Source organism: Pogona vitticeps, chromosome 1 (genome assembly GCF_051106095.1).
Source record: "Pogona vitticeps strain Pit_001003342236 chromosome 1, PviZW2.1, whole genome shotgun sequence".
NCBI classification, from domain to species: Eukaryota; Metazoa; Chordata; class Lepidosauria; order Squamata; family Agamidae; genus Pogona; species Pogona vitticeps.
The window spans coordinates 68,553,793-68,573,186 of NC_135783.1; the positions used below are offsets into that span (position 1 = coordinate 68,553,793).

Consider the following 19,394-nt stretch of genomic DNA (forward strand, 5'->3'; position numbering starts at 1 on the left):
ACACTTGACACCCTTGGTTTTCTGTGTTACGGAGAAATAGAGAAGATCTATCCGTTAGAAGAGAGGAATGAATTTAATCTGGGGAATCAATATATTGAATTATTTTAAAATAAAGTACAATTGTCAAGAAATAATTCTGAGAGGCCAGTGGTTTGAATTTTGACTTAATACTCAGTGAATATATTGTCATAAAATTAAAATCTACTTATTGAATATGAATGTAATGTAAGAAATAAATTGTATCCTACAAGCGATACAATTTATTTCTTACATTATACAGTATTCATATTCAGTAAGTAGAAGAGCATTTCAGAGAGTTATAAGACACTCTGCTTTATCTATTTAATTAATTTATATTGTGCCTTTTTCTAATAATGAGATCTAACAGTCATATTTTCAGTCTTCTGTACTGTCAAGAATTGCATTTCATTTATTCTTAAATTATACTATTAATGAAAAAGTCAAATTTTGGTTTCAGTGCTAGAACTGTCCCAAATCAGAGGACCATAAATAATGTCTTAAATGACTGATGGAAATAATGGCAGAATATCACAGGAGAATATGTGCCTAGAGGTTTGGGTTTTCCAGTGGAATAATTAGGTTGTAATCAAGTTAGTTAACCTCTTACAAGGTTGTTCTATTTATTGTATGTGTTCTATTTACTGTATGTTTATTAAGGTCTGTTTGTTGAGACCTACGTATGCAAATAATAGGCCTTTAGACTGTCCTGCAGCTTCAGAATATGTATTTACGAAAATAGTTGAAGGTCTGAAAAAGTATTTTTCTACTAAATTGTATTCCATACTAGATTTAGATTTAAAAAAAAAACAAAACAACAACATAAACTCCTTCAGTGTTGCATGCCAGCTGGCCATTTAGGATTAAACACTTATATCACTTTGGTTTCCCTGGTATACAGAGCAGCTTCTTGTCACCAACCTTTCTTCCTAATCATCATCTAATTTTCCTTCTTCTCAAAGATTAATTTTTCAGTGGGCCACTCTATTTTTAAAATACAAATATTCAATGCAAGCTTATTTGTGTCTACTCTGAAATAGTCTCATTCGATGTGACTGGGGTCAAACAATGTGCTCAATATGTACCTCTCAGGTAAAGAACACTCTTCATTTTCGTTTTTGTTTTTTGTTGTTGTTCAGTTAGTACACATGGCCCCAGTCTGGGTTGGGACCAGCACAAATGGAGGATTAAGCCTTCCTTTCATCAGGTTTTTGTTTAAATCCACCGCCAATGTGTTTTAAAAAAAGAAAAGAAGAGGAAACTTGGTGTGAAGGAGTGAAAGATGTAAATGAAAGAGGAGTGAGTGAGCCGTCCCCTCATACCGATGAGACAGAAGAAAAAGAGAAGGCAACAGGGGGAGTGACAGGAGGGATGAAAAATCTGAGTGTCAAGGAGAAAGAGGAGGCGGGGTTAAAAGGAGAGAAAAAGGGAGTAGAGGGTTTTCTAACTTCAGAGGGAAGAAGATAGAACAGTTGTCAGTTTGGGAGGAGGAAGAAGAAGGAGGTGCAAGGGGGGTCTCGAGTCTTTGGAATACCTATAAAGGAAAAGTTAAAAGGAGGAAAAAAAGACCGGAATAGAGGGAGAACCAGGGGAATCATATGTAAAGACTAGAGAATTGTTAGCTGACTTTCCTAATCTAAAAGTTGGAGGGCTGTTGTCTGATCCGCCTAATGTAGAGACTGAAGAAGTGTTACCAGACTCCTTAGAATGGACAGTGGTGGTCTTCCTGAGGGGACACGGTCCTTTGAAGAAGGTGGTTCGCCTAGGACCTATACCTGTCAGTTCCGAGTTGAAAGGAGATTGGGCCCGCCACCCATGTTGTGAGACAATTTGCGCAGTCCAGAAGACTCCCTTGAGGAAGCCTACAAACCGGGAATGGTTTGGACCAGCCCCCCAGTAAATGAAGAGAAGTTGAATAAAAAATCAAGGTTGTCTTGGACTGAGTTCCCATTGAATGTTGGCACAGTTGGCCCTATTGAAGTTGCTGTGGACTCTCCTGTTGTTGACTTTAATAACACATTGAGCAAAAAAGATGAGACTCTGTTATTTGTTCCCGGCTAAAAAGAGGAACTGCTCAAGTTTTTCACTGAACTCAATTACACTTGGTTAACACATAGGAGCTGATATTTTTTGCTTCTTGGTGCAGCTGTGCCTTTTCATGTACCTTGCTCTTTCATGCCATACAATGTTTTGTTTCTGGCAGATACATTGTTCTTATATTTTCAGCTCCCTGACTACCACCCCCTCGACCCCCATACATGGAAACAAGGTTTTCTAGAGAAAGAGAAGGATGCTTATAGCATGGATATGCTCCTGATGTAAGAGCAAAACCTCACTCATCTTTTTTCTCCTTCTAAAGAATGTAGAACTGGAAATGGTAAAGATTACCGTGGGAAGATTTCATCAACATCAGGTGGCAGGACTTGCCAAGAGTGGCATTTGCAGACACCTCATCGACATGATTCTTTCACACCAATCTCTCATCCACGATCAGGACTAGAAAAAAATGTAAGTAGCATTATGTACAGGAGTTGAGCAGGATCTGAGAAATATAGAGAAACAAACAGTATTGCAAAATGTTTACAATGGCTCTCAACAGTTCAACCTGGAGTCATAGTCACAAGTATGGGAAAATAATATTAAGTTGATAAAATCATTAATTATAAAGAAAATATATATAAGATGTTCTACAGATGGTATATGACACCTGAAAAATTATCAAAAATATATCAGAATACTTCCAACAAATGTTGGAAATGTAAATGAAAAGAAGGTAATTCTTTTGCAGGGAAGTTAAAAGCTTTGGAAAATTAGTTCATGGGATTTTACAATAAATGTTATGTTGTACAATTCCATATGCACCTGAACTGTATTTGTTGAATGTAGTACCAGAGTCGATAGAAAAAGAAAAAAAGATACTTGATCATACATGTAACTACGGCAGCAAGAATTTTATATGCAAAATACTGGAAAAATGAGGAGACACCAGCAATCCAGGAGTTAACAGAAAAAGCTTCCGAAGCAGCAGAGATGGCTATTTTAACTGAAGTATAAAAGGACAAAGAAATTGTTGAGGCTAGAAAAAAAGGAACTTTTGTATAATTGGATGAGAGATGAGAACATGAATGGGTTAAGAAAGAAGATTTAAGATGTAAATGTAAATCTTAAAGACTTAGAAAAAATTGGCAAGATTAGTGTGGAGTAAGATTAGTAAGAAATCATAGAGGTAAAAGCGATAATGATATAAATTGTTCTCTGCCACATTTTGAATTTTTTACTTATTTTACCTCGTCCCAAATCCCCTTTCCTACTGCCTTCCCTGACCCAATAGAAAATGAATTTTAAAAAAAATTAAAAAGGAAAAAAAACAGCTCAGCAATGCTACAGTGGCATCCCCCATCCTTCCAGATTGCTCTTTCAATTATCCTTCCTGATAATTTCTTTGTCACAACTTTCAAAACTGAAGTTTTGATTTAGTTTAATTAGGAAAATAATAAATATAAAGCCTTGCCTCTGGCATTATGAGTTTGTTCCACTAATGAACATACAAAGATAGGGATTGTTTAATTCTCTTACGCATATTACAGTATTTCTACTCTGGTTTTTAAATAGTATTGCAGAAATCCTGATGATGACGTTAATGGTCCTTGGTGCTATACCACAGACCCAAATAAAGCATGGGAATATTGTGATGTCCCACAGTGCCGTAAGTATGCTTACAAAATTGTCCCAGAGGGTTTGAAAACCTCTGGATATTGAGGGCCACATTCTCTTCAGGAGGCTCTCTCAGGGGCCACATACCAGTGGGGGCGGGGCCAAACCAGATGTGGGCAATGGGACAGAGTTAGTGGCTAGTAAGAGACAGATTTCCTTCCTTCTACTACACCATCTGTTTCTCACTGTCTTCCCCTCTTTCTTATTCTGCCTTCTTCCCCTGTTGCTGTCTCTTTCTACTCTTCTCCCCTTTCTCTCACTCTCTCTTTCTCTCTGCCTTATCCCATTCACCAAAAATATGCCCTCCCTTAATGTAGTAGTCAGGCTTGGGAAGAAAGCCATCCTCATGAGATTGAGGTGTAATTTCTAAGCTTACCTGCCATACTGAGGCAGGCAAGGAGGAGTGAACCTGACAAATGCTCCAATCCTGTGTACAGCTACTTGGGCATAAGCTCCAAGGGCACTGCATGTAGTGCATACAGTTTTTTTAAAACTGTTTTTTAAAAATTCTAGTTAAGTTTTATTTCACTGTACTCTTACGCAGTGCATTGATTTCATAATCTTTGCAGCACCCGTTTGTTACTATGCTGGGGGCAAAGTTGAAAGAGCTGGAAATACTCCTTCAAAAGTATAATAAACAGATCACCTGCTGGTGTTGGCCATTTTACATCTGCCAAAACTACTTCAGCATGTGTTTTTAAGTAGTTTAGGTATCCGGCTGTGGAGTGAGAGGCTGGGAGTTTGATTCCTCTCTGTGCAGCCTATGTGGTCTTGGGCACGCTACACAGTCTTAGGGCACTCCCAGAAGAAGGGAGTGGTGAACAACTTCTGAGTATTCTTTGCCTAGGAAAATCTGAAACGGGCCATCATAGGTCAGAGTTGAGTTAATGGCACATGATTATTATTAAAAATTACTTCAGAATCAAAACCAGCTGACTAAGGTCCCGTTGATAGGACAGAGCTCTGAGTGGCTTCGCCAGGTGGCACTCTGCGGAGTGAGTTGTCTCTACTCAATCCACACTATTCCAGAATCAGACAGGAGTCGCAGAGGATTGTTACTCTTGTTTTTAATCCTCCTGGGGAGCAGAAGAGGTTAGTGCAGGAACTGGGATCAGATAATGTTCTGTAGAGTTATTGAGGAGAAGAATGATTCCCGCCCCCCAGAATTCTAAAGGAACAGTTTGTTCTGATATTTGTGATGTTTGTAATCCTGACTGCTATACTACACACTTCTGTGTCTCTACCATTAATTCTTTAGCTTCTCCTGAATATGAGTGTGGAAAATCCAAATATGTACCACAGCTGTGTTTTGGAAGGATTGTGGGCGGGTGTGTTTCAAATCCCCATTCTTGGCCCTGGCAGATCAGTCTCCGAACAAGGTATTAAAAACTATATAATGATATGTTATCAAATTCATAATATAAAGTTGGGTGTTCGGCAGCAAGCAGGGAGTAGAACAGAAATAGCATGTATGCATTATTGAGAGAAATAACTTTTCAGAAGGATATATTATTTGTCTGCTGTAGTAAATGCCACAAAGTTTTATGATACCATAAAAATGTATAACTATCCATAGCATTCTACTGAGGGATGTAAGTACAGTAGCTAAAATTTATTATTTCCAAAGGCCGGCACAAGCCCTCACTTGTCCTATTCTTGCACAAGCTCATTTTGGCAGAAAATGGGATTTTATGGCCTGAATAGAATGACCACTCCCCCTTTTAAGAATTCCCAAGACCTAGTTGGATTGTTTTTGTTTTTCTTAATAGTTTTTCCTTCTATGTTTGTTTTCTCTGTTCTTTGCTCCTTAAAGAGACAGGACATTATAGAGACATTTTGCAAAAACTTACAAAGATTGTCAGGGGCAATCTCACTTGTGGCGGATGATAAAGAGTCTCGTGTGGCTATAAAATTCTTCAGGGAGAATTCTAACTTTATTTGGGGTCCTTATTCCATTGAGGCAGCCTGAATTAAGGAGGAAGAAAAGGCATACAGTACAGCTCACTTAAAATAAAGATAAATACATTCCTCTGGGTTGAGTTATCATACATTGGATAGCTTGATCAATGTATCTTTCTACCAAGCAGTAAATATGCTTCCCACGTTTGGTATATAGAAGAGATAAAATCTTAATTTGTGACTGCTGTTTGTGTGGTTGTATGATTAGTACACAAAGTCCAAATTAGACAATAAAGTTACCATACCATTAGAAGCAAAGCATGTTGAAGTGATAAATAACACCTGATTGTCCTAGCAGCAGTTTACTTCAATCTGCATTTTGCAGATTAGGTTGCCTTTGCTTTGTGATTGGTCATCAGGAGGCAAACATGGGATTTATTTGCAGATCTGATCTTATTTTGAAGGAACTGTGCAAAAAATTAGGGGTGGTATTTTGCACAATGAATAAGGTGCATGCTAGTTCACAAAAGCCAATCTGCTAGTCTTCACAAAGGTCTTTGTGGATTTTGCTGTAACAGACTATGGAGCTTGTTTGTCTCAGATAAGCATGCCAAGGAGTGCAGCCCCTGTGTAAGAACACAGCACAGTTCTGCTTACATTAAACAACCTCAAGGTGGAAGCTGCTACTAGTTCTGCATAGAGATGGGCATGAACTGCACTTTGGCAGTTCAGGGCAGTTCATTGCAGCACTCACACCGGTGTTCTGCAGGTGCCGTGCACTTCCCTCCTCCATTTCCTTCATGAAATTACACACTCACAGGTGGCAGCACACATTGCCCCCCCTCCAGTGGCCACTCACCAGCGGCAGTGCGCAGATCTCTGCCTCCTCTGGAGCTACCCACTCAGAGGTGGAGCCACAGACCTCCCTGTCCACCTCCTTGTCTGAGTGGGTGGCTACTGGAATAGGGAAGCATGCACTGCTGCCCGTGAGTGGTGGGCCACCAGGGAGATGGGGAGGGAAGTGTGGTGCCACCCGTGAATGGGTGAAAACACAAAGGAGGGAGAGAAGCACACAGCATGTGTGGAACCGCTGTGCAGGCACCACGCCAAACTGGACCAAACCACTGAACCATAGTTTGTGCCAATCTCTAGTTCTGCATAATGCCTGTCTATGAGGAAAGCAGTATAATTCACTAGAACCCTGTGCGAAGTTTGATCTGCTTCATCTGAATCTTCTGCCTTTCCCCTTTCTTTTAGTTTCAACATGCATTTCTGTGGAGGCACACTGATAGATCCACAGTGGGTTCTGACAGCAACTCACTGCTTAGAACGGTAAGCTTTTCTTAAAAGTAAGTGCAGTTTTCTCTGAGTAGACCAGTGACGGCAAACCTTTTTGGTCTCGTGTGCCCAAATGGGGGGGGGGGAGCGGGCAGCGGCGAAACCAGAAGGGGTGGTGGAAGGGGGAATTGCAGGCACAGAGGTGCCTCAAGACCCCACTCCGGATCCACCGCCAGCACCAGCTGCTCCGGATTCTGGCCTTCCACCTGTCAAAGCGCCAGTACCGTGGCTGTAGCTGCCACCTCAGGTTTGGCTGCGGGGGGGGGGGAGCAATCTGGCAACTTATGGCTCTGCGTGCCTGCAGAGAGGGCTCTGCGTGTGAGCTGTGGCACGTGTGCCATAGGTTTGCCATCACTGGAGTAGACAAATAATATAACGTCCCTGTCCTATTCTGTGATCTTTCCATGGAAACAGTTACTACACTACACCAACGTAATTAATTACCAATGTAGTACCAATGGTTACTACACTACACCAATGTAATTAATTACTAAGGTAATTAATTTATCGTTATCAGAAAAATTCATACCTCACCCTTCATTAACATTCCAAGGGTAGCATACACACATTATAAATGTGGTTGAGGTCAGGTATGACTCACTTTATTTGTTTATTTGTATTTATTATAACATGTTAGAATCTGTTATGTTGCCATTTGACAAATGCTGGCCTGAAGCAAGTTCATGAATGAACCACTTTCAGATAGCTTTATTAAGAGAATTTTTTAAAAAAATACCAAAAGAAGGACAAAGCAGAACAAAAACTATTTATTTATTTAAATCTTACAGATCACCCAACTTAGTGAAATAACTACTGTACTGGCCAATTTAGCTAGGGCTAATGGGAATTAAACCCTATTTGAGGGCCAGAATTTTATTATAATAGGAGCTATTATTGCCCTAGGGACATAGTGTAGGATCTGGAGCAAGGAAAATGTTCAGTTATATCAACTGAACTATAGTTTCAGACATTATATAGTTTGGTGTATGTTATTAGGTCTAATCTTCTGTTCTTGATTTGAATTATGAGAATCACATAGTATCCCACCACCCCCCCCAGAATGAGGAAAGTAAGTATTGTAAAACATTTGTATATGAATATGGATTTGATTTCCCATGTGCTTTCACTCTGTGTATATGCCTCCTGAGCACCAGATTGGTGGCTTTCTTCCTCTCTGCCTTACCATGCTTACCCCGCCCACTTGGTTAAGAAAGGAGAGAAGATATGAGGAGTGCTGTAAACCCTGGGGATATTGCAAACAAACTCACTCTAGGACTTCCTGGAAAAAATGGCTGGAAGTTGTTTCAGTAAAGTTGTTTCATAGGGAGATTGTTGGTCATAAGACTGAGCCTCAAGAGATACGTAATGGAGCCTGCTGGGTTAGACCTACAGTTGAAAAAGGGGAAGGCAAAACATGGACGGGGCTTGTCCTTCTCAGAGTTTGAATTATGTCAAATAGGAAATGCTCAGTGAGAGGTCAAATATTTCCCACGCAGAAGCTCTTGTTTCAGTCCTTAGTCTGTGGAAGGTAAGGAAAAGACCCATGTCTGAAACCAGGAGTAGCTGCAGCCAGCCAGCCAGTCAGTCTAGTAGACATTATAGAGACCTTAGGAAACAACAGCATGATTTGGTGGTATAATGCAGCCTCCTTTGTTGACTTCTTCTGATAAATTTTGGTAAGACATGGAATGGAATGAAATTCTCACCCACCGCTATATAAAATATACTGATCATACTGTAATGTAAACTACTGTACAGTACAGGTATAACTTTTTCTAAGCAATAGGCGAGAATTTCATTTCATTTTTAAAACCAGAATTGAGCAATTTTTAATCACAATGTATCCAAACCCACAACATTTAAAGTAAAACTACCAAATTAGTGAGCCCCCATTGTTACCTATGTCCTTTTTCTTTGTAGGGTAAGAGTAAGAATTGATTCTCATCTGTTAAAAATTTAATATTCTGTTTTTTTCCTTTTTCTCATGAAAAAAAAATCAGTGGTGAAAAGGGCTGCTTCTATTTCAGCCTTACTAAAGCCAGCACATCTCTTTTGCAACTGCCTATAGACTCCCAGACAGTTCCTGTCAACTGGCCACAGGACCAATCTCTGGAGGCTCAGGGTAGCCCATAAGCTGTGAGAGGCATAGCAGCACTGTGGGGGTAGGTTCAAAATGTTGGCTCAGGTTTCTAATTTCTGTTGGAGCCTTTCAGAAAAGGATGCCCTTGTCAGCCATGGTGAATAGATTGACAAACAATTGCTGTTATTGTTCTGCGCCACTGAGTTGCTTCTGACTTTTGGTTTATTATCACTAACCCCAGGGAGTTTCTATGGCCGAGCGAGGATTGAAAGCTAGGTCTCCTGAGTCCCACTCTGATACTTCCCACTGCACCACACTGGCTTATATGGAGATATTCTCACAGAGTTAAATCTGCCTCTTGCAGGTCATCGAGGCCTGCTGCTTACAAAGTGGTGGTAGGAATCCATACCGAGAGGGCTCTAGAGTCATCTGCACAACGTCGAAATGTTCAGAGCATGTTCAAAGAACCACATGGAGCGGACATTGCCTTGCTGAAACTAAGCAGGTAGATATACCTTGGGTCACTGTTTTCATCTTCAGCCCTCCTATTACCACATCCCACTCTCTCTATATGTGTGTATATGTATATGTATATGTATACAGTGGGGTCTTGAGTTAAGAACGGCTTGAGTTAAGAACATTTTGACTTAAGAACCGCTCTCATAGGAAAATATTGACTTGACTTAAGTACTTAGATTTGAGTTAAGAACTGAAAAAAACCCACGTGGAAAGTGGGAAGGTGCAAAAAGTGAACTTTCAGTTAACTGTTGGCCAGTGAAAAGGGTGCCTGTCTGCTTCCTCACTCCTCCCAGTGTTTAGAGAGTGGATTGGGAGACAGTCTTCAGACTGCCTGGTACTGCCTGGACTGTATTTTCCCTGCCTTCCCTGAACCTTTCTTGACCTAAGAAAAAAAGAAACAAAATATCCCCCTCTAGTGGTTGAAGGCGGAATAGCAGCTTCCTATTAGTTTCTATGGGCGGAAAAGAGCAGATACGGATTAAATGGTTTTCAATGCATTCCTATGGGAAATGCAGATTTGACTTGAGAACTTTTTGACTTGAGAACCGCCTTCCAATACGGATTAAGTTCTCAAGTCAAGACCCCACTGTATGTATATGTATATGTATATGTATATGTATATGTATATGTATATGTATGTATGTATGTAAGTATGTATGTATGTATGTATGTATGTATGTATGTATGTATGTATGTATGTATTATTGTTATATTGTTATATTGTTATATTGTTATAAATACATATGTATTTAGTATTGTTATGATGCAATAGCCATTGAAAAATGAAACCTGAATTGATACTGTTCCATTAAAGTGAAATATTTGCTCTGGGCTGGATTGATCAAAGTTTGTTGGGCTGGAAAAATGTACAAGGAGCAGCTATATACTGTATTCTACTTAAAAATAAGTGTTGTAATAAAGAGACAGTAAAACCAAATAAAAGCTTCTTGGATCTTTCTCCTCCAGTCCTGTAATGATCACGGATGAAGTAATTCCAGCATGTTTACCTTCAACCAATTCAGTGGTAGCAGGTGGAGCAGAATGCTATGTCACTGGATGGGGTGATACAAAAGGTGAGTTGCCATTCTGTGACTCCAAAGCCCCTGAGCAGTGATCTGTGCTTCTTCCTGATCCCACTCCACTATCTTTATCTCCTTCTTTCTGATATTTGTCTATGTGCCCATTAGAAAGCTTTGGAGATTGATATACAGTACATAGATAGATATAGATTCCCCTTTATATATATATTCCCCATAACATAATGTCACTCCCTATGCAGAAGCTTGAAAGCCTGTCTACTCATGGTCCTAGAGAATGTGGTGATTGGTTTCTTTTCTTCCTTAATGGGAGATACTTTCTCTTATAACTAAATAGAAGATGAAGTACATGTTGAAGATTTTGCAGCCTTGCGTGCTGCCTCTAGTAGGTGTGTCTGGGACGGATCTTTCTGGGCTGGGATGACTGTCAATCTATCCAGCACTATCCAATTGTTCCTTTCCTCCTCTGATTTCAAAGAGAGGTACATCTTCCTGCTAAGAGCTTTTTCCCTCTTAGGGGTCTGCTGAAGTCTACTGAAGCAGTCAGTCAGTCTGTTGAAGCAGGTAGTCTTTTGAGGCCTATTGCTGAAAGCAGACAGGTTTTCTTAATTTGCTGTTTGATCTGTTCAGAACTGTAAATAAGGAAAATGGTTTTTATTCTTTTCTATTACAAATATATCAGAGTGAGTTACTGAGATTGTAAGTGCCAGCGAACGATGAGAAAAAGGGGTGGACTACTCTGGGGAACTTGAAGCTAATTCTTCTCTGAATTCTTGCACTTTTGCTGGGCAGCTATAACAATTTAACCAGAAATTCAAACCTGCAACACATAGCACAGCTATGCAACAACATTTAAGAGAGTTCACTGAAGGGTGAGTTCACATGGGAAGTTGGTCTTTACGACTGTTTTGTTGAGGCAGGTATCTGGCTTAGTACATAGGTATAGAAGGATTTCAAACTCCGAAAAGTAAGACAGCCGGCACAAGTGTAACTGGAATTTCCAATGTGTACTTTACTTACCTAAAAATCTAATCTTATGTACAATGCTGGCACAGGTTGTTTGCATGAATTCATCCTTTCTAGAAGTTTTTCATTTTAGTTAAGGATGGCTTCATGCCAGAAGCAAGGCTAAGCAGATGTATGCAGTAAGGGCATAAAGTCTAGCAGTCTGCATGCTCTATTGTCTATGATGGAGTTGTTTGCATCTGCTCAGAGCACACCTGTAGTTCAATGTGCAGGTAAGCACCTCAGAGCAAAAATATTGATGTTGAGTATTTAGATTTTCTCATGAGAGAAGTACAAATAGCTCCCATTGAAAAAATCAGCAATAAGGAACAATACTTACACCGATCTATCACACAACCTGGGCATCTCCCAGCAACTTCGTTTGGATTGCCCCAAGTAATTTCTCCTTCAGGTGCAGACCTGTTTTGCTTTGATAGCACAGTCTTGGGAAAACTCAGAGCCCACTGAAACAACAGTTGCAGCTTACATGCAAAGGCATGTAGGGTTTTTTTTTAATAAATGATGTGCTCACTGTCATCTCTCTTCTGGACTTCCACTGCTTCATGTATTCATAGAATCATAGAACAATTGAGTTGGAAAGGGCATAAGGCCATTGAGTCCAACACCTTTCTCAATGCAGACGTCAAAGCAAATCTGACAGATGGCTGTCCAGATTTTTGTCTTCAGTGCCTCCAGCATTGGAGCGCTTATTACCTCCCGAGGTAATTGGTTCTACTCTAACAGTGAAGAGTTTTTTTTTCCTGATATTCAGCCTAAATCTGACTTCCTGTAGCTTGAGCCCATTATTATATGTGCAGCACTCTGGAATGATTGCAAACAGATCCAGATCCTCCCCTGTATACTTTTCAAGTATTTGAAAAATGCTATCATATCTGACCTCAATCTTCTCAAGGCTAAACATGATCAGTTCTTTCGGTTGTTCCTCATAGGGATTGGTTTCCAGTCTCTTTATCATCCTTGCTGCCCTCCTCTGAACTTGGTCCAGTCACCCTCTTAAAGTTTGGTGTGATGTTACTTGACTGTGTTTAGAGAAGTTACTTTCTTGAACAGTAACTTCTGGAACTGTCCAAGGGAATGTGAGATGAAACTGGGCAGGGGGCGAAGAGTAGCTTTTCAAAACTCTTGCACTCTGTCCTTATTTACCATTGTGTCTCTTAAGCTGCCAAAGTAAGCTAGACTATCATTTAGTCTCATCTCATAACATGGAGAAATATTATCTTTGAAAAGGATTCTGTAGAAACAAGGATAACATCAGGAGATAGATCTGGGGAGGCGGAGCTTGACTGCAGTGAAGCCAGCAGCACCCGGTTAACAGCTCCGGGGAAAACTGGACCGTTTCGGCCTGCCCGTCCCTCCAAGAAGGGGGCGACGGAAGGGGATGTCAGGAGAGGCACCTCCAAGCAGATGAGCCCAGAAGGGTAGAAGATTTGGCAGCAACCGGGTCTCTCTTCCCTCTGAAAATTCATCTACGCGCAGACCGGAGACGGGAGGCCATATCTTATGGCAGAAAGCTGTGGGAAAACTCCACCCCCAACTTCCCGAGGAAGGAGAACAGAAACAACAGCAAAGTAAGCCTCTGATTTATGAATAACCTCATCAATATTTTGAAGAAAATAAAGTGAAAAATATTTGACCAAAAGGAGAGAGGGGAAGCGGCAAGCTAGCATACCAGCTTGTCTTTTTTTTTTCTCTTTCCTAAAATAAACTCTGATAAATAACAAGCTGGCCAAGGTCAGACACATTGTAAGAAAAACTTTGTGTTTCTGGAAAAAATCCCAGGAGAAATATTGTTCAAGAGGGACCGAATTCTTGTCAGAGCTGTGCAATCTGGACTTCCCTTACTGAGTGGACTTTGAAAATAAAACCACATCTTTGGAGCAGGAGGCACAGACTTTCGGGAATAAAAAATAAGCAAGGAATTATCAGCGTGGCGACACGGATGAAAGAGGGGGAGAAGGAAACCGAACGGGACTTTGAAAACAGAAGTGTTTTTGGTTTTGGAAGAAAGAATAAAGCCACGGGAAACGACAGTAAACTATTAATTTAGCAGCGACGGGAGCTCAGCAGAACAGACGGAGGAACGAAGAAAATTAGAGCTGGAGTTATTACAGGACTACGATGGTTTTTTTTCTTTTTAAAAGAGACTGATTTCCTGTTTGACGTTTACTGTGGACCCTCTCTTGGCTGGACTGTGTAGATTCTGAGTATATTGTGATAATTTCTGGGCAAGGAGGGGGAGGACATATTTAGTGGGAATGCTGTCAGACAAAGAATGGATGGTTACCATGCGAATGGCAAAAACAGGATTTCAGCAGATATTTCAGAAACTTGGAGAGTTAGAAGACCTGATGAAGGGGAAACCACTAGAGGCTAAACAGCAATTGAATGAAATTGAAACTCCAGAACAGTTTTTATTGAGAGAGATGTCAGGTAACATGGTTGGTAACATAGAGGGGATTAGAAGTTGCCACGTGGGATACTCAGCTACAATAGTCAGAAAAGGCGATGTTAAAAATCAGACTATTGTTTTGGATTTAACTTTATCTCCCCAAGATTGGAAGAAAATAGAGACACAGAAATGGGGAAAATGTACTGAGAAAATATGGGAAGTGCCAGAAATGGATAGCCTTCCAGATAGGCTGATAGGTCCATGGCAGAAAGAAAATCAAAGAGGGGATGTGTTCTATAATTGGCCTCGATTTTATGATAGAGTTGGAATAACTTAGACTTAAATTAAAACATGAATATAAGCGGATATATGGAGGATAATCAAATAGAATTTTTTTGTACTGGAAAATGAGTGGATCAGAGGCATACATACTTAATATGAATAGAATGGATGATTATATACTGTGTTCTCCTATCCTCAAACCTTTTTTTCCATCCCTTGTATTCCCTTTTACCTTCTGTATTCCCTATCCCATGCCTAGTAGTTTGAAAATAAAAATAATCAAAAAAAAAAAAAAAGGAGATAGATCTAATGCCACAATTCTTACTGATTCCTAATGTTCCAAAACTGTTCCCTGCATTTAACTGCTGTTGTTGTTTTCGTTCTCTTACTTGCAAAGGCACCGGTGGAGAAGGCGTACTTAAAGAGACCGGCTTCCCTGTAATTGAAAATAAAATATGCAATCGGCCTGAATTTCTGAACAACAGAGTGAAAGCCACAGAACTTTGTGCGGGTAATATTGATGGTGGCACTGACAGTTGTCAGGTAAGAAAACAGCATTTGGCTTTATATGCCAGAACCCAGACAAAACCCATTTAAAAAATCAATTTCTTTTTTTAAAAAACCCTATGGTTTATGAATGTGGGATATTGTGCTTCTGTAACCACAATTCAAAAAGCCAGGAAATATCCCAATATATTGCTGCACAATATCATGCTCATATTGCCAACAGGAAAAAGAATATAAAACTTTACATAGCAAAGGGCAGCCTGAATATTGACAACACCAATGGCAGCAGTCATGATCGCTGCAGGGCAGCCTCTTGTGCTCACTCCCATTCACAAAGTGACACCATGGAAGGCAAAATCCCAGAAGCTGACTCCTTTTTTCATCAGTTAGCCACTTCTCAACCAAACAGAAAGCAATGGTCAGGGTTGTTTTTCAACACACATGAGTAAACCAGTTAAAACCTGCTTTCAGATCATCCCCAGCCAAAAAGGAGAAAAACAGTAATTTCACAGCTTAATTGAATGAGCGTCTGAATGTTATTCTGTTTTTTAAAATATCCTTTTAAATGCCTACCATGCACATATAATGGAAATACATAAGTGACAAGTGTATATACTGCTGGGAAAGGTGGGTTGCACCAGTAGACAAAGTGGAAGATCTAACATGAGATGGGTTGATCCAATAAAGGAAGCCAAAGCTGTTTGCAAGAGCTCAATGCAAATATTGAGTAACTCATAGAGAGAGAGAGAAAGGCGGGGAAACAGAGGGGTTACCTCCCTTCTGTCTCCCTAACCTCTACCTCAGTGTTCTCCCCTCACACTGCAACTGTCCTTGGCTAGTTTCCTTACTCATGAGTAAACCAGGTTAAACTTACTTATGAGTAAACTAGGTGAAATATGTTGTTGTTGTTTAGTCGTTAAGTCGTGTCCGACTCTTCGTGACCCCCCATGGACAAGAGCACGCCAGGCCCTCCTGTCTTCCACTGCCTCCCGGAGTTTGGTCAAATTCATGTTGGTAGCTTCGATGACACTGTCCAGCCATCTTGTCCTCAGCCATCCCCTTCTCTCTTGCCTTCACACTTTCCCAACATCACGGTCATTTCCAGGGAGTATCCTCTTCTCATGAGATGACCAAAGTACTGGAGCCTCAGCTTCAGGATCTGTCCTTCCAGTGAGCACTCAGGGTTGATTTCCTTCAGAATGGATATGTTTGATCTCCTTGCAGTCCAGGGGACTCTCAGGAGTCTCCTCCAGCACCATAATTCAAAAGCACCAATGCTTCAGTAGTCAACCTTCTTTATGGTCCAGCTCTCACTTCCATACATCGCTACTGACTATGCGGACCTTTGTTGGCAAGGTGATGTCTCTGCTTTTTAAGATGCTGTCTAGGTTTGTCATTGCTTTCCTCCCAAGAAACAGGTGTCTTTTAATTTTGTGGGTGCTGTCACCATCTGCTGTCATTATGGAGCCCAAGAAAGTAAAATCTGTTACTCATGAATAAATTGAACAAAATGTTAAGATCCTCTCCAGCCATAAAGCAAAAAAACAGTATTTTCAGAGTATAAATGAGTGAGCTGCTGAATGTTATTTTTTAAAATTTCTTTTTTAATGTTTTCACAGGAAGGAGTTAAATATTTGGCCAGGAAGGAGTTAAATGCTTTCTTTCACAGTCATTGAAAGTTATTTCACAGTCATTGGGGTTCCAAGTGGCAGGGTCAAAAGTTCGGTTCATTTAGAAGTTTTGGCAGCTTACAAGAGAAAGCCCAGAAATTCAGTTTATCTTGCTTTAAAATTTCTATTTTGAAAGTATAAGTTAAACAGGGATGAATGGCTGAAGTCCTTTTTTAAAAATAGCGACAGGCACTGACCGTATTCTTTCTAGGTATGCAAATTTGGTCTTATTAATGTGTTTGATTTGTTTTAAGTCAGTGCGAGCTCCAAACTGCACTGAGTAAAACAGTGCAATTAAAAAAAACCTTATAGCTCGAAAACCCTTGGCACAGAGCTAAAAAGACATCAATGCCAAATTTTGTGCTGATCCAAGGTCCAGTTTCATAATTATAATTTTTTTGGGGGGGGCACAACTATTTTCCCAGTGTGTCATCAGTATATTGGTTTGCTCCCAGTATATGCATAGATTTCTACACTAGCGCAAAGCCTGTAGAAAGAGACTATATTCCCACTGCAGAGGCAAAACTAGCCTTTGTTTTCCAAACAACCCATATCAATATGTTCTGCAGTACTGGTGAGAGATATGCTCTCTACTTTTTGTATTGTGCTTTGTAAACTTGCAGTGTCCTGTAATTTTTTTTTACTGAAACATGCTTTAGGTTTTTGTCTCTTAACTTTTATAGCTCTCTCACCTGCTAGAAGGAGAGAAGGAGAAATGTCAGAGTTTGAAATTTTGTATGAACAAAGTGTTTAAATGACAAACAGCTGCACACCATGGTTTCAAGCAGAAATCTTTCCTCTCTCTCTACCTGGGGACATCAGGGACTGAACCTGAGGCTTTATGTGTGCAAACCAGATGGTCTACCACTGACCTATGGATTTTCCCCTAAATTCATTGTATGAGATATGTCTAGAAATCATGTATAAGTTTACTTTTATTATTATATTCTAATGTTGATTCTTATTACACTCCTTGTTCATTGACTTCTCTCTCCCTTTTCTAGGGTGACAGCGGAGGGCCTCTGGTCTGCTCAGAACAAGGAAGATACGTCCTTCAGGGAGTCACCTCCTGGGGGCTTGGCTGTGCTCAGCCCATGAAGCCGGGGGTTTATGTCCGAGTGTCTAGGTTTATTCCATGGATTGAAAGAATAATGAAAGAAAATTAAATTGCCTCTGGCATAATGTTGAAAGCAAGAGAGAAGAAAAGACAGAGAGAGAAAAGGAATTTGAAATGCAGCACCATTAAATAATTTAATGATTGTAAAATAAATGTCAAATACATCCTGGAAGAACTATGATCGGATTGGCTACTTTATATTTCCTTACAGCATGTTTTGTAGTTTGTCCTTTGCCCATCCTTACTGGTAGATTCTGGGGACAGTAGCCCCTCAAAACAACTTCTCTTTGTTCTGTGTTCACTTACAAGGTGCTAAACCTCGTTGAACCTTCAGTCAAACTAGTAATGTGATAAATCCATGAATAAAAGTGTTAGTATATGGAAAACCTGACAGCATCCATAGAGGAAAATATACCTGCCCTCTGGCCCAAGGGGCTTGCCTTGAAATTTCAGTGTGAAGAGCCCTCTCTGCTTGGACCACAAGCCATTCCAGGTCATAGCATTAGCTGAAGCAAATAGCAGCTGCCATGTCCAGGGAAGGAGAGAGATTATGATTGGGAAAACAGGCCAAGAGAAAGGGTTAACTTGTCTTCCTGGTGCCAGAGTCCTAATTATGATCCTTTCTTATCAAAACTAGTTTGGCTCTTGACAGGATGCTGTCCTCTTGACTACTTGATTCAGAACTATAGCAAATAAACAAATAAATTGGTGTTCATCTACTATGTTCTTGTCTTCTGATCTTCTCGAATTATATCTGAATTCTCATGCATAATCTTGATCATAACTTTCTTTTCCAGTATTTTAAGGGATTCCAACAGATGGTAAATTAACTTCCCATTGCTATTACGGTCTAGGTTTTCAAGTATAGAATATCTGAATTACTAGCATAGGAGTAAAAACTTACCAGAGGATGTGTAAAACTGGGATTTCCACAAGAAAGGCTGCCTGTAGATTACCTAGGCTTTATATTTATGGAGATACAGATTAAGAAGAGGTGCTAAAAACAGACGAATGGAAAGTATATACATTGATCAGTTTTGAAGTGTGTACGGGAGCATGTGAGAATACATGTTGAGGGAGACGGAGGCTACACAAGCACCAATTTTGTGGTCAGGTCTAGAGGTGGTTGGAACCCTTAGTAGGGAGAAATTGGGAGGATCAAGTTCTGAGCAAAGAGCTTGAAGTAGTCCAGGCAGTTGAAACAAGTGAGGTATTTGCAAGGCACATCTGAAAACAATGAATTTCCGCAGAAATCTTCAGGTGGGTAACTTTGTTCATCTGCAACAGTAGTGACAAGACTTATGGTATCCTAAAGATTTTCAGTAGTTTTATTTGACATAGACATCCTTGGTTGCAGACCATACAACCTTATTTATCAACACAGGACAAGCAGGAGCCATAGTTATCTTTACAGGACTTTTGTTAACTACAGCATCTAAGTCAGAGCAGATCTGTGCAAATTTTGCACAGCAAGCTACCAAGTGGTCAGCATTACCTTCCTGTGGGCCATGATATAAAAGGCTGTTGACCATTTGGAAGAGCTCCACTGAATGACTCTCTGCCAACCGAATGGTGGTGGCAAAGAATGACGAAGTAGGCTTTCCAATGGGCTCTAGCCCGTGTTCAGTCAGGTTCATACGGAGTTTTCTGCCATTGCATCTCTAGTCTCCGTCCCATTATTTTCATCACCACCAGCTCCCCAGTAAACCAGGGGGTCAGTTTGGCTCTACTTCATGCTTAGGAATGATTGTGGTAACAGCCCATTTCCCCATTCCAGAGCTCAACCAGAGCTTCAACA

The 19,394-nt window shown here is 40.3% G+C and overlaps 1 protein-coding gene across 2 annotated transcripts in view; it reads left to right on the forward strand.

Annotated features, from left to right (window-relative positions):
* The window catches only part of PLG (plasminogen), a 42,603-nt gene extending 24,287 nt beyond the window's left edge, over positions 1 to 18,316 (forward strand). For both annotated transcript variants that reach the window (XM_072994585.2, XM_072994600.2), the window contains exons 12-19: positions 2,378 to 2,526; positions 3,631 to 3,724; positions 4,991 to 5,111; positions 6,889 to 6,963; positions 9,414 to 9,554; positions 10,535 to 10,641; positions 14,700 to 14,845; positions 17,484 to 18,316. In XM_072994585.2, the coding sequence (XP_072850686.2) occupies positions 2,378 to 2,526; positions 3,631 to 3,724; positions 4,991 to 5,111; positions 6,889 to 6,963; positions 9,414 to 9,554; positions 10,535 to 10,641; positions 14,700 to 14,845; positions 17,484 to 17,645 (995 nt within the window). In that variant the 3' untranslated portion in view covers positions 17,646 to 18,316. The remainder of the gene's footprint in view (positions 1 to 2,377; positions 2,527 to 3,630; positions 3,725 to 4,990; positions 5,112 to 6,888; positions 6,964 to 9,413; positions 9,555 to 10,534; positions 10,642 to 14,699; positions 14,846 to 17,483) is intronic.
* Positions 18,317 to 19,394: the final 1,078 nt, after the last annotated feature.